The sequence below is a fragment of the Doryrhamphus excisus genome, chromosome 10 (genome assembly GCF_030265055.1).
Source record: "Doryrhamphus excisus isolate RoL2022-K1 chromosome 10, RoL_Dexc_1.0, whole genome shotgun sequence".
Classification (NCBI taxonomy): domain Eukaryota; kingdom Metazoa; phylum Chordata; class Actinopteri; order Syngnathiformes; family Syngnathidae; genus Doryrhamphus; species Doryrhamphus excisus.
In genome coordinates this window covers 398,106-412,500 of record NC_080475.1, presented here as the reverse complement: position 1 = coordinate 412,500, position 14,395 = coordinate 398,106, and the positions used below count along the sequence as shown (strand labels likewise).

At 38.8% G+C, this 14,395-nt stretch overlaps 1 protein-coding gene and 1 long non-coding RNA gene across 2 annotated transcripts in view; one reads left to right on the top strand and one right to left on the bottom strand.

The window, feature by feature from the left end:
* scgn (secretagogin, EF-hand calcium binding protein) overlaps window positions 1-14,279 on the bottom strand; it is a 15,175-nt gene extending 896 nt beyond the window's left edge. Inside the window, exons 1-10 of the mRNA XM_058085421.1 lie at window positions 14,115-14,279; window positions 13,880-13,950; window positions 10,743-10,835; window positions 6,597-6,686; window positions 5,327-5,383; window positions 4,979-5,056; window positions 4,763-4,818; window positions 2,608-2,653; window positions 2,474-2,533; window positions 791-859 (exon numbers count right to left, since the gene is read on the bottom strand). Of these exons, the coding sequence (XP_057941404.1) occupies window positions 791-859; window positions 2,474-2,533; window positions 2,608-2,653; window positions 4,763-4,818; window positions 4,979-5,056; window positions 5,327-5,383; window positions 6,597-6,686; window positions 10,743-10,835; window positions 13,880-13,950; window positions 14,115-14,184 (690 nt within the window). The 5' untranslated portion in view covers window positions 14,185-14,279. The remainder of the gene's footprint in view (window positions 1-790; window positions 860-2,473; window positions 2,534-2,607; window positions 2,654-4,762; window positions 4,819-4,978; window positions 5,057-5,326; window positions 5,384-6,596; window positions 6,687-10,742; window positions 10,836-13,879; window positions 13,951-14,114) is intronic.
* The window catches only part of LOC131137450 (uncharacterized), a 40,885-nt gene that overhangs the window by 24,397 nt on the left and 2,093 nt on the right, over window positions 1-14,395 (top strand). The window lies entirely within an intron of this gene.

Here is a 14,395-nt window from a genome sequence, read left to right as displayed (position 1 = left end):
TCTACCTCGCGAGGGTCGCGGGGGTGCTGGAGCCTATCCCAGCTGTCTTCGGGCAAGAGGCCGGGTACACCCTGGACTGGTGGCCAGCCAATCACAGGGCACATTTAGACAAACAACCATTCACACTCACATTCATACCTATGGACAATTTGGAGTGGCCAATTAACCTAGCATGTTTTTGGAATGTGGGAGGAAACCGGAGTACCCGGAAATACCCATGCATGCACGGGGAGAACATGCAAACTCCACACAGAGATGGCCGAGAGTGGGATTGAACTCGGGTCTCCTAGCTGTGAGGTCTGCGCGCTAACCGCTGGGCCACTGTGCAGCTGTTTATGTATCATAACAGTTTTAAGTACAGTAACTGTTTTGTTCTTTGTTTTTGTTTTCTTCAGCTGCAAATTTCACTACTTGCTTGTAGTCTGCAGAATATGGGGGCTTTTGTGTTAGCTAACATCTACTGTTTAAATATTGAATTGTTAAGGAGTAGGAGATATCAGTGCAAAAGTCTAGAGGGCCCTCTTGTGGCTGTGAAATTCTATATATATATATATATATATATTTTTTTTTTTTTCATTGTAAGTCGCTCTGGAGTATAAGTTGCAGGAACAGCCAACCTATGAAAAAAAGTGCGACTTATAGTCCGGAAAATATGGTAATGTTGCTGTTAACATTCAAGTCTGAGTCCATTATTTATTGCCCCTAGGCTTGTAGAGTTTTTAAGAATAATTTAAGGGTCAAACTGTGTAAGGAAGTTTTTTTAATATCTGATGTGATGATGTGTTCTTACCCTGACCAGTTCCATCATATCTTTGACAAAGCCATCCACCTCAGGACCCTCCAGTGCTCCAGTCTTGCTCTAACACAGAAAAATACAAACAATAAACATAAGAAACAATGAAAATTTGGATACACAGCTGTGGTCTCTTCCCTCGTCAAATTGTACAGTAAATGGTAAATCTCCATTAATGCTTATGGGAGCTCACAGTGAGAAAGTAACATCCTAGATCAGGGGTCTCAAACACGCGGCCCGCAGGCCAAATGTGGCACGCAGGACACTAGTTTGAGGGCCCCGCCTTGATATGAAAGTTTAATGTTAGTGCGGCCCGCGCAAGTTTGATATGGATGCTGTATGGTATCATGTACCCAGAAAAAATTATTACGTTTGATTAATGTTCATGTTAAAGGTTAAATAACTGTTAATAGTTAACCTCCCGGGCGGCACGGCAGTCTAGTGGTTAGCGCGCAGACCTCACAGCTAGGAGATCAGGGTTCAATTCCACCCTCGGCCATCTCTGTGTGGAGTTTGCATGTTCTCCCCGTGCATGCGTGGGTTTTCTCCGGGTACTCCGGTTTCCTCCCACATTCCAAAAACATGCTAGGTTAATTGGCGACTCCAAATTGTCCATAGGTATGAATGTGAGTGTGAATGGTTGTTTGTCTATATGTGCCCTGTGATTGGCTGGCCACCAGTCCAGGGTGTACCCTGCCTCTCGCCCAAAGACAGCTGGGATAGGCTCCAGCACTCCCCGCGACCCTTGTGAGGAAAAAGCGGTAGAAAATGAATGAATGAATGAATGAGTTAACCTCCCTATTCGTGTGGAAGTGGTGAGTTTTTGGCTATTTAAGTTTAAAGAAAATAACTTGAAGGCTACCGTTTAGGTCGCTAGCTCTCTAGTTTGCGAGTTAGCATGGGTCTCAAGACCCTGCAGTTGCGCAATATGTTGTAAATAAAAAAAAGTATAAATGTGACTATAGTCGTGTTTTGTCATGTCTACAGGGCTCTAATAATGCTTTGTTAATTTTAATCTGAAAAAATAATTTGTCTACCCACCAACTATATGTGGTTTCTTAAGTTTGTATTATTTGCAGTTTTATTATTATTATTATTCTATTTATTTATTACTAATTGATTGATTTTCTTTATTCCTGATTTGTTATTTTTCATCTTATTTTTTGCAGAAAAATAAAAATTAAGATATTTGAGAACAGTGGAATGTTTTATCAAAGCTTTTCTTGTCGAAAATCGAAACCAAAACAAAGTTTATTCATTTTTCTGTTTTTAATAAATGCGTTTTTTTTTTTTTTTTTGAAAACCTGATGCGGCCCAGTCTCACCCAGACCCTAGCTCCCCAAGTAAATTGAGTTTGAGATCCCTGCCCTAGATAGACCAGAATATAAGAACCTTATCAGTGCTAACGGTTCTTTGGATTGTGAATGAGACAATTACTGCGCCACAACGTGATGCCAAAATGTGAACTGGCATGCTAATGGGTGTTTTATTTTCTTAGATCTTATTAAAGAGCCCTTGCTGCTGCACCCAGCCCTCGAATAAGCACCCTGCACATTTTAAAGTGATCTCAATGTAAAATGGAAAGCATGAATAAATAAGTAGGGGTGCTGAACAAAGTAAAGGCAAGATATGGAAACTCTTTTTGTGTCTGTTCTTGATATCCACTTCTCCTTTACTTACAATATCATAATGATCAAAAATCTTCTCAAAGTCTCGTTTCCTCTCGTCTTTGCTGCCAGCCTTGAAAAGATACACATTTTAGAAAAGAGGTGAAGAAAGTATCGTTTCTAACATGGAAACGATGGATCACTTACATCCAACTGGAACTGGAGCAAAAAATTCTCTTCTAAAGCCAAGATCCTATTTTGGGGGGCAGAGGGAGACAAGGAATTTATATAATACATTTATTGTATTAGTATATTGTATAGATATTATTTTTAGATAGTATTTCCCGGACTACAAGTCACTCCGGAATATAACAGACTTTATGTCAGATTTTGGGAGAAACTTATTAAATAAAATCACAGTCCAAGAACAGACAACTTACAGTAACAACAATAAAATAGAGTACAACAGGCTAAATATGTGTCTGTTTATGTAACGTGAAAAGGTGGTATAATAATAGGTGGTATAATAACTGATTACATATTAACAGTTATTCAGATAACTATAGCCTAAACAACATAACACAACTGGTCTCACAACAAGGCACACAAACATACAGTAGTTACTCAGGAACAAATGAAAAACTAATCAGGAACTAATGACTAAGGCGCAAATTTAGAGTAGTGACTACTGAAGAACTAATGTGTAAGGTACAACAATTTAGATTAGTTATTGAGGAAATAATGAAGGCCTAATAAGGAACTAATGACTAAGACACAAACATTTAGAGTAGTTACTGAGGGACTAATGAGAACCTAATGCCTAAGACACAAACATTTAGAGTAGTTACTGAGGAACTAATAAGGAACTTGTGTAAGGCACATGAATTTAGAGTAGTTACTGAGCAACTAATGAGGAACTAATGACTAACTAATAAGCAACTATAGACTAAGGCACATACAGTTTGAGTAGTTATTCAGGAACTAGCTAACTAACTAATGAGAAACTAATGATTAAGGCACATACAGTTTGAGTAGTTGCTGAGGGGCTCATGGCTAAGGCACATATAGTTTGAGTAGTTACCAAGGAGCTAATGAAGAACTAATGAGGAACTGATGACTAAGGCACATTTAGAGTAGTTACTCAGGAACTAATGACTAACTAATAAGCAACTATGGACTAAGGCACATACAGTTTGAGTAATTATTCAGGAACTAACAAATAACTAATGTGAAACTAATGATTAAGGCTCAAATGATAAAGTTTGAGTAGTTGCTGAGGGGCTAATGACTAAGGCACATAGAGTTTGAGTAGTTACCAAGGAGCTAATGAAGAACTAATGAGGTAAATTTTCAGTGGTACAGAAGTGATAGGAGTAGCAGATACTGCAACACAAGCTTAGAGTACCCTCTGCATGTACAGTAAGTTGTTTTTGAGTATAGTCCCAGGACCAGCCAAACCATGAAAAAAAGTACAACTTATAGCTGGAAAACACGGTAAATATTATATTATTACATACAGTACTTAACGTTTCAAGCTCTGGTCACAACTGCAAGTTATAACCAACATAAGGGCTCAAAAACACTTAATTTTGAATCTAATCAAGTTATTTATTGCAGTTCTTCTTAGATAGGACTCAAAAGATAGCTAAGAAATATACAAGACACGTACCAATACAAGTTTTAAGTATTGGTACTTGTCTTCTTGTATATTTCTGAGATATACATTTTGAGTGTTAAGTTGCTGTGTGATGATTTTGGCCTCCTATGTATAATGACACTGTATATTGAGTCTATTATACATATAGTACATTATATTGAGCTCAAGCAATTTCTTATGATTGGCTAATGCCAAGGAATGGGCTACTATTTCCTCACTGACTCGCGAATGGCACAGTATTTAAACGATTAGTAGGAGTTCTGAAGTAAAGGAGCTGAGATTAGAACATAGCCATAAATTACCCGCACCGCTGTATAAGCCACAGGGTTCAAAGTTCAAGAAAAATATAGCGGCTTATACACTGGAAATTACGGTACGGAATTTATATGGACTTGGAATTGTTTACTGCATATAAAACTATAATTACAAAATTACAAAAACAGGTTTTGTGTTAATATTCTTGGCTTTTCTTGGAACTGATTTATTGGATTGACATTATTTCTTATGGGAAAAAACTTTTTTTCCCTTACCTTCTTTGAAAAATGGCAGTCTTAATACAGTTCTGTGGTGTGTGTATGGGTGTGTTTTTAAAAACAGGGTTACTATGGCAGCAAATACTTCAATTGTGAGTCACATTTATGCACCCCGTGTTGCTGACTGTTCATATTTTCATGTCAATCGTGCTTAAAAACTCATATACCGTACCTGGCTAGGTCATTGAGATCCAAACGACCATCCCTGTTTTTGTCAAAGATTTTCATCTGCCAAACAAAAGAGGATTTGTCATGTTTTCGAACTTAATTGTTAGTCTGAATATAATCTCAACAGGAAAAACAGCGAGGCTGATTACACAGCCTCTCCGCCACCTCAAGCTGAGCTCTCATAGTTGTTGGGTGGTAGGCGTGCACGTGTGAAGTGTACCATTGTGTCGGTGTATTCCTCCAGCTTGTCAGGTGACACTTTCCTGCCGTGCTGCTGGAACAAGTCTTTCAGGAAAGCCTGACAAAAATAAAACAAGTTTGTCTTTGAAGTAGAAACCAACACACCTATTAAAGTACACACATGCAAAGGTCCAAGAATATAAAAATATTTAGAAGACAGACTCCAATATCAAAGTAAAAGTGATAATATTTCACTGTCATTGTTTGATTCCCAACAAAACCAGTTGTAAAAGTAAACTCAATCATAAATGCCTCATGAGAAGACAAATATATCGATGAGTGGAAGAACAGGAAATGCTGTGTCTTGGCAGCATTCTTTGTCCCATACCTTTAGCTCTTGAGCTGATATGTAGCCGCTGCTGTCCACGTCGTACTTCCTCCATATCTGCAGTGTGAAGTACATGCAGGATTTATCAGGGAGGAAAATACATGGAGGTAAAAGGAAACAGCAAGAGAATTAAGTGTACTGTATTTACTGTATTAAGTGTAAGGACATTAGAATTAGATATTTGTTAATTAAATTAAATTAACCAATATGGCTTGACTTTCATTTGGTTTGACTAACCATAACATAAACCATTGAAATTGCTACTATTTGTACTTAATTTGACCTTAACTGGTATGCAAGACTAATATGCGCCAGTTTAAGAAACAGTACAAACATATGCTGTTCATAAGGCACAGTGGATTTTTGGTCAAATTTATGACATTTTAAAAATCTTTGTTTCTTTTCTCAGAAATTATGCTGTTTTTTTTCACCATAAGTTACAATGAATGTTTGTTGCAGTGAATTTGTTCTGTGATAAGCCAATTTACAGTGGGATTCCTTATGTATAAATGAAATATTTTCATAGCTAGAGCATAGAAAACCCATTTATGACCTTTGTAATGGTAATGGTTTAATTTCATTTGAATGTATCAGATTACAATTGAATGCATCACATAATCAGTTCATAGTTCCACATGTCCAAAAGGAGTAGGAAGAAGCAAAGCTTATTAAATCCTACCCTTCCATCTGGTACTTTTACAATCAGTAACTGTTACATTTGTTCACTTCCTGCTTTCATAATATAGTTTGAAGTTTTTTTTTTTGTTTTTTTTATTTTTTAAATTTTTTGTCACGTACCAAAGTAGGAGGTGATATGAGCATCCAATGACATAATGGGTACCATAGTAAGTGTCAATATAGTGATATGTATAGCACATCATGACTGGTTCAAGACTCTTCATCCTTGTATTTAGCAAACATCAACTGCTTGTATTGTTTCTTGAATTGGCTCATCGTTGTTCTAAATACAGTTTTTGACATTATTAAAGCCCTCTAGACATAAACACACCAATAGTCCACCGTTATACTAATATTACCCCATATAATAAACATAATAAGATGAAATAAGATATTTAAGACATGAATAAGACTCGTGCTTCAGTGTGTGGCTATAAAATGTGCTGCCGAGGGGAGCCGAGTGACGGACAGACTGAAAATAAGATTTTATATTTCACTGATACTTCACTGAATGTGGAAGAAAAAGAATGTGGAAGAAAAAGAATCTCATATATATGTTTTTTTGCCTGATCAAATGTATGCATGCTTTTACCTTCATAAAGTCCACACTGTTGTCCAGGGGAGCTTCTCTGTGGAAGATCAACAGGAAGTTCTCACGCTCAGGTAGGATCATGTGGGCCAACTGGAAAACAATGTATAAATTTTAAAAAACCTCATGCATGTTGCACACTTTTGGTATTTCCACCTGAATTTTTATTTGACGTTTCTGTCCCATAAAAGAAGTGTTAAAGTAAAACCTGAGGAAGAGCAAGGTTGGAAAAGAATGTCAGTTCATTCATTCATATTCTACCGCTTATCCTCACGAGGGTTGCAGGGGGGTGCTGGACCCCACCTGTCTTCGGGTGAGAGGTGGGGTACGCCCTGGACTGGTCACCAGCCAATCGCAGGGCACATATAGACAAACAACCATTCACACTCACATTCATACCTATGGACAATTTGGAGTTAATAATGAACCTAGCATGTTTTTGGAATTGGAGAGGAAGCCAGAGTACCTGGAAAAACGCCACGTATGCACGGGGAGAACATGCAAACTCCACACAGAGATGGCCGAAGGTGGAATTGAACTCAGGTCTCTTAGCTGTGAGTCCTGCGCGCTAACCGCTCGGCCGCTGTGCAGCCAACTTCATTTCAATTCCAATAATTATTGAATTAGTTTAGTACCACTAGAAATGTGTTTGAACTGTCTCACCCTGCTCTACCGCCTCCTCCTGTCTGTCCTTTAATAACATTATCGCCATTAGTAGATTAAAGTTGGTCTCAGTGAAATTGATGGCCACACTGCAGCAGGCAGTGGTGCACACAGCACTTAGAACAAACGCAATGCACCAACATGAATGCCGAACACATGGCCTATCATAGAGGATGCAGCTTTCTGATGCGGTTGCTCATTTCCTTCCTAATTCCCCATGCTGAGCAAAGGCAGTTTTCAATACAGAAGGTTACTAAGGCTATTTGCATTTGCATGCTTCAAATAAGGCCAACTAGTTGCTACCACACCACTTGATTGCCTGCATTAAAGATACCATATTATATATTATAAATAAGTGTATTGGATGAAATCTAGTCCTGCTGCTGGAATTGACAGTTAAAAAGAGCTGTTAGTAAGACCTACTGTGAACACGCCGGTTTGTGTGTCTGTAGCTTTAATGCTAATGAGCTAGTTTTGTCCACCCTACGAAGTGCATTGATGTATACAGTCGTCCCTCGTTTAATTGGCTCCAGATCAGACTGCGGTAAGGATATTTTCATAAAGTAGGATTAATTCATTCATTCATTTATTCATTTTCTACCGTTTTTCCATATTAATAAATTGAATATTTTCATAGTTAGAGCATAGAAAACATTTTTCTAAATTTTATTTGCACCATATTAGACATATTAGAGCCCTGTTTTCTTTGTTTACACCATATTGTGCAACACTAATGCACAGGCTACGGTATCCCTGCAGGGACATCAGCAACTGCCGCTGGTCATAACAAAAATCAAGCTATGGCGCTAACTAGTTAGCCTCCAGTGTATTTCTTGTGAACTTGAGAAAGTGTTTCAAACGGCCTGGGGACAGACAAAGTAAAAACTACCACTTCCACACCTTATTTTACCTCTGAATCCATGGAAAGTTAAGGTAATATAATTGTCTCATCAATGTAACATTACTGATGCCTGGTAGTGACCAAAATACTGCATGTGACTTGTCTTTCAATCATTTTATTTTAGACTAATATCGGACCATTGTCACAAAGTAAAAACTACCACTTCCACACAGAATGAGAGGAGAACATTATTTTACCTCTGCATCCATGGTTGACTCCATTCAGTGAAAGTTAAGGTAATATAATTGTCTCATCAATGTACCATTACTGATGCCTGGTAGTGACCAAAATACTGCATGTGACTTGTCTTTCAATCATTTTATTTTAGACTAATATCGGACCATTGTCACAGACAAAGTAAAAACTACCACTTCCACACAGAATGAGAGGAGAACCTTATTTTACCTCTGCATCCATGGTTGACTCCATTCAGTGAAAGCTAAGGTAATATAAATGTGACTTGTCTTTCAATCATTTTATTTTAGACTAATATCGGACCATTGTCAACCACAAAACAGTAATCATTTATTAATGTATTCATTAAAAAATAAGAGGGAGCGACAGGTGGAGGGCTATGTGAGCTACAGTGCTAACATTACACTCACATTCTACCACCCACAGCTGCTGCTTAGCTGAAAAAAACCCCAAAATGATCAAACTTCTGTAGCTGATGAATAGTTGGCAGAGCTCCATGCTGTACTTTTAATATGTGTAGTGAAGCCTGCTTTTTTTGTGCAAAACTCTTCTGTTGATTGGTAGTCATAAATACACATAATTTCCATCTAGCTAGGTGTGCGAAAGAGATTTGTCCTTCATGACATCCCAAAGTCAACATCTGCACTTGTAGGGACACATAATACTGATATAACATCATTAAAGGGTGAATTTCGGATAGAAACCTTGGATGTGGAGAAAGAATGATCAATGCTACTGCCAAAATGTGACTATAAATACAAGCCTCTAGTCAAGTTAGATTTAAATCAAATCAACTAGACTGGCAAGATTTCTCCTCTGGAAAGTCTCCAGAGCACAGCCAAATAGAATTAGGACTCTTTTGTCATGGAAACATGAATTTAATAAAAGATGGAACATGAGAGGAGAGAAACAGCAAAAGAGGAGGGAGAGGATTGTTGTCATAAAAGAGGACAAGAAGCAAATAGGAGCCTTGGATTTCAAAGAACATATTAGCCTTGAAACAACAAGAATTCAACAAGTGCAGTTCTCGGGCTGCAGAGCGTTCAAGGTAAAGTGCAAAGGGAAAGGTCACAGCAAGGTCAGACATACAAACAATTAAACGTTTTGTTGGAATTTTTAGTCCATGGTGTTCTAAGTTTCACTGTTGTTCACTTATGTTCACTTATGCACGTTCATAAATGAAGTCATGACGTCGTCCCTCACTTTCGTGATTTTTCAAAAATCAATTATTTCATGAATGATCGCTTTTGCGTGGTTTAACATCACCTATTTTTAGTCCAAAAATATTGAAAGACAAGTTATATGTAGTATTCAGGCAACTGCATTAATGAGATATAGATGGTAAGTCCGACATGACAGAGTGACAAAATGGTCACTCCCATTCCCATTGGCTTCTTCCATTGTCCCTCTTACCCACTCCAGGCGAACTCGTTAGCTTGGTAACTTCCTGTGCGAGCAGCTGTTGTCTCTCATGTGCCTACACAATGTGGTGTAAATAAAGAATAATAGGAGCATAAAGGTGACTATAGGAACTATAGTGTTATTTCATGGCGACAGGGATCTAATATTGGCAAAGATTGTATGTAGAAAGTCAAAATACCAAAATATTTCATTCATTATTATTGAATCCTATTTTGTGGAAATTCATTCATCAGGGCTGGACCAGGAACCAGTTACCCGCGAGAAACGAGAGACAACTGTACTTAATTTTGCGGTCAGTGAACATGAGACTCGATGGAGAAGTAGTTACAGTGCAGCACAAAGATAATACGCTATGTGAGGCTCGCGCACAACCACACCACCATATCAATAGTGGATGGTCACGACCAAAATTAAATGGTGAGGTGGTGGTCAATCAACTATTGTTTTTTGCAAAACCACATGCTAGGCTATTATATACCATATTTTCTGGACTGTAAGTCACACTTTTTTTCATAGGTTGGCTGTTCCTGCGACTTATACTCCAGAGTGACTAGTGGCTACTCTTACTGCCATGAAGAAAACAAAACAGTAATGGTAATGGTAATGGTTTTATTTCATTTGAACATGCATGCATGCAGATTACAATTGAATGCATCCCATAATCAGTTCACAGTTCCACATGTCCAAAAGGAGTAGGAAGAAGCAAAGCTTATTAAATCCTACCCCTCTATGTGGTATTTTTACAATCAGTAACTGTTACATTTGTTCACTTCCTGCTTTCCTAATATAGTTTAAGTTTTGGGTTTTCTTTTGTCATGTACAGAAGTACGAGGTGATCATCTACTACCTGCTCCTTGTCCTACTTGTCCTTGAAGAAGCTGCCGGTCAGGGAAAAATGTGCTGAGGATGCTTGCTCTAGTCCCTGTCTTTACATGTCAATGATCTAATGTGTTAATTATAAGGAGTACCTCCTGGATCTGTAGTTTGCCATCAGCAGAGACGTCGTAGGCGGACATGAACCTCTGCTTCACTCTCTGGACTCGCTCTTCAGTCAATTTCTCCTGCAAAGACACATCATGTACATTTACTAAGATCATGGATGTATTTATTTAAACATCCTTATTTATTTCTACTGAAGACTAAATACATAAAGGGTCCAGTTGGGGTCCTTTTCTGTCCCTCAATGTACAATCTACACTAATGCACCTCTTCAAAAACCAATTATTGTAATTCAAGGCATTAAAGGTATATATAGATATGGTTCCTGATATGGATCAAGGGTACCATCCCAGTGACAAGCCATTGTACCCGACAAAGATACAATGTATTTTTTCTTCAACATGGGTGCCATTTTTTCTCTCAATGTCACGCCTTCAAAAAGCAGAAAAGAGTCGTGACACTGTTAGCTGACTCACAGATGACAATGATGCTGTGTACCAAATGGAGGTAATAACACAGGTCACAACCTTATCCATAGTTGAAATGAATGTTGAAATCACACCCAGACTGCAGTAGGGCAAATGTGCAATTATAGAAACATGTTACTGCTGTATGATGGGAATCATTACTGTCCAAGTGGTGAGCACACAGTCTGCAGGAGTGCATGGCGCCAGACCCATTACAGAAAGGCCAGTGTTTGTCTTCAGCATCATGCTCATGTCAGGACCTGGCAATATGTTGCTGCAGTTGCTAGGCAGACCTTTTCAACCATTCATACAGTACAAATATGATCTATTCTAGTTTTTATTAACCAAACATGTGACCAAACTGTCTTGTGAGCATGAAACCTGGAATGATAAGAAATAGACACATCAAATGAAAATGAACTTGATCATTTTTCCCTCTTTTTTATCTCTGTGGGTAGAGGCGGGGCTAGTAGCATACACACAGGGTGTTGCAAAATATTGTAAAATTTATTCCATTGTAATTGATGGCTCAACTTGCTCTTGTAGACCCAATCTTGTGTATTGCCTCGTCTTATTAGTGTCTCGTGACACCCCTGGTATATATTATAAAAAATTAAAAACATCCCTTTGAATATCTCGATTTTTAAAAAAATATTTACATCAGTTGTCAACAGTGTCCTTTCCAATGCCTGAGCCCAGGACACCTAAAGGTCTGATTTCAAACATTCCAATTCATATTCAATTTTACAGACGGGGCTGCACGGCGGTCGAGTGGTTAGCTAGGAGACCAGGGTTCAATTCCACACTCTGCCATCTCTGTGTGGAGTTTGCATGTTCTCCCTGTGCATATGTGGGTTTTCTCCGGGTACTCCGGTTTCCTCCCACATTCCAAAAACATGCTAAGTTAATTGGCCACTCCAAATTGTCCATAGGTATGAATGTGAGTGTGAATGGTTGTTTGTCTATATGTGCCCTGTGATTGGCTGGCCACCAGTCCAGGGTGTACCGCGCCTCTCACCCGAAGACAGCTGGGATAGGCTCCAGGAATTAATTCGTGAGGAATGAATTTTACAGACATAATGATGATTATCAAAGCATTTTTAATATTATCATAGTAGTTTACAGTGTGTACAACTGCACTGCATAATGAGAAGTAGTCTAATTTGTACTGCACTAATCTGCAGTACTTCAACAACAATAGTGGTTTATTTTGACATATCATTATTAATTTGTGTATGCTAATATCAACAATATCAAGCATCATTAATAAGCTAATTTAGTCCACACAACGCATTTCTTGCTGCTGTCACTTTCTTACTCCTGTATTCATTGGATGATGCATCCTGTGTGCATAATGCCTCCCAGTGAGTGCATATCATACCAAGGTTTTATGTTTTATGTGTTTATTGGAAGCCACAAAAAATACCCCAATGCACTTATCTTTGTGGGCTTTCACGCTTGGAGGACATACATCGGAAAGACATGTGGTCTGTTTGTTTAATACCATCCCATTAGCAAACAAGGAAGTAAATACACCCACAGTGTGCAGAGAGAGTCAGGGAGTCATGGAAAAATCATGCAACGTGTTGACTGATAAGCATTATGAAGGCTATCCGGAAAAGTGTGGCTCTAAAAGAACATTGGATCTCAAACATCCATCATGTACCACGTGAGGTGGAGCCTGTCACAGCCGAGAGACGGGGCACGATTAATCACATGACACAATTTAGGCGATAGGCGGGGTACACCCTGGACTGGTCGCCAGCCAATCACAGGGCACATATAGACAAACAACCATTCACACTCACATTCATACCTATGGACAATTTGGAGTTGCCGATTAACCTAGCATGTTTTTGGAATGTGGGAGTACCCGGAGAAAACCCACGCACCCACAACGAGAACATGCAAACTCCACACAGATGCCAAGCGGACAATAAAACCCAGGTTGGTGTGCTAACCACTTTACTAAGATCTTTACTAAGATCATGACCGTATTTATTTAAACATCCTTATTCATTTCTACTGAAGACTAAATACATAAAGGGTCCAGTTGGGGTCCTTTTCTGTCCCTCAATGGACAATCTACACTAAGTGCTAACCACTCGAGCACCGTGCAGCCGACCTCATACAAGTGAACAGAAAGACATGCATGTTTTTTTGTGATTGTGGAAAACATTCATTCATTCATTTTCTACCGCTTTTCCTCACGAGGGTCGCGGGGGGTGCTGGAACCTATCCCAGCTGTCTTCGGGCGAGAGGCGGGCTCCACGACTGGTTGCCAGCCAATCACAGGGCACATATAGACAAACAACCATTCACACTCACACCTATGGTCGACAATTAACCTAGCATGTTTTTGGAATTTGGGAGGAAACCGGAGTAGCCGGAGAAAACCCACGCATGCAAATGCCACACAGAGATGGCCGAGGGTGGAATTGAACCCTGGTCTCCAAGCCGTGCGGCCCCCTTGTGGAAAACATTTTAATGGAATTCTGTATTAATTTAAAAATAAAACAAATATTTCAGATAACTAAAATACTGTATAAGTCTAACATTTAGTGCACAGTCACAGTTCTATTTGTTTTATCTCCTTATATATCTCCCTTTTGCAGCCATTTTAAGAGCTGAGGCATGTGTTGTGTACATGAGAAAAAATGATGACTGTCCTATAATCAAGATGTTTTCGGTGAACTTACCTGTGGCCCCAGTCTCTTCATCATATGACGGAAAAACTCATCCAGCTCCTTGCCCTCAATGTAGCCATTGTCTGACAAAAATACAATACATAAATGCTATTTTATTTGAAAAGTAATGACAACTCCAGTATATGACAGTGATAAATAAACACTATTGTTGCTACACAACAATGCACTTTATAAAGACAAAAGGATGAGTGGAAAACCTTAGAGAAATGCTATTCAAAGTCCTTACCATCTGCATCAAAGTGCTGCCAGATCTCCAAGAAGCCAGCAGCATCCAGTTTGTCAAAGGCACTGTCCATTTTTCAAAAATACAGAATAGCAGAAAAAGACTACTCGAGGCAAGGTGTGTTTCTCTTATAAACTGCTTGCTTGAATGACATGATGTGATCTTTCTGTGCGGAAACCACACCCCCTCTGTGGGAGAGAACACACACATTATGCATGTACTCTGTGTAAGGTTCTGTCATTGCCATCTGGTGGTTAATACACTGTATTAGACAACACGCCACT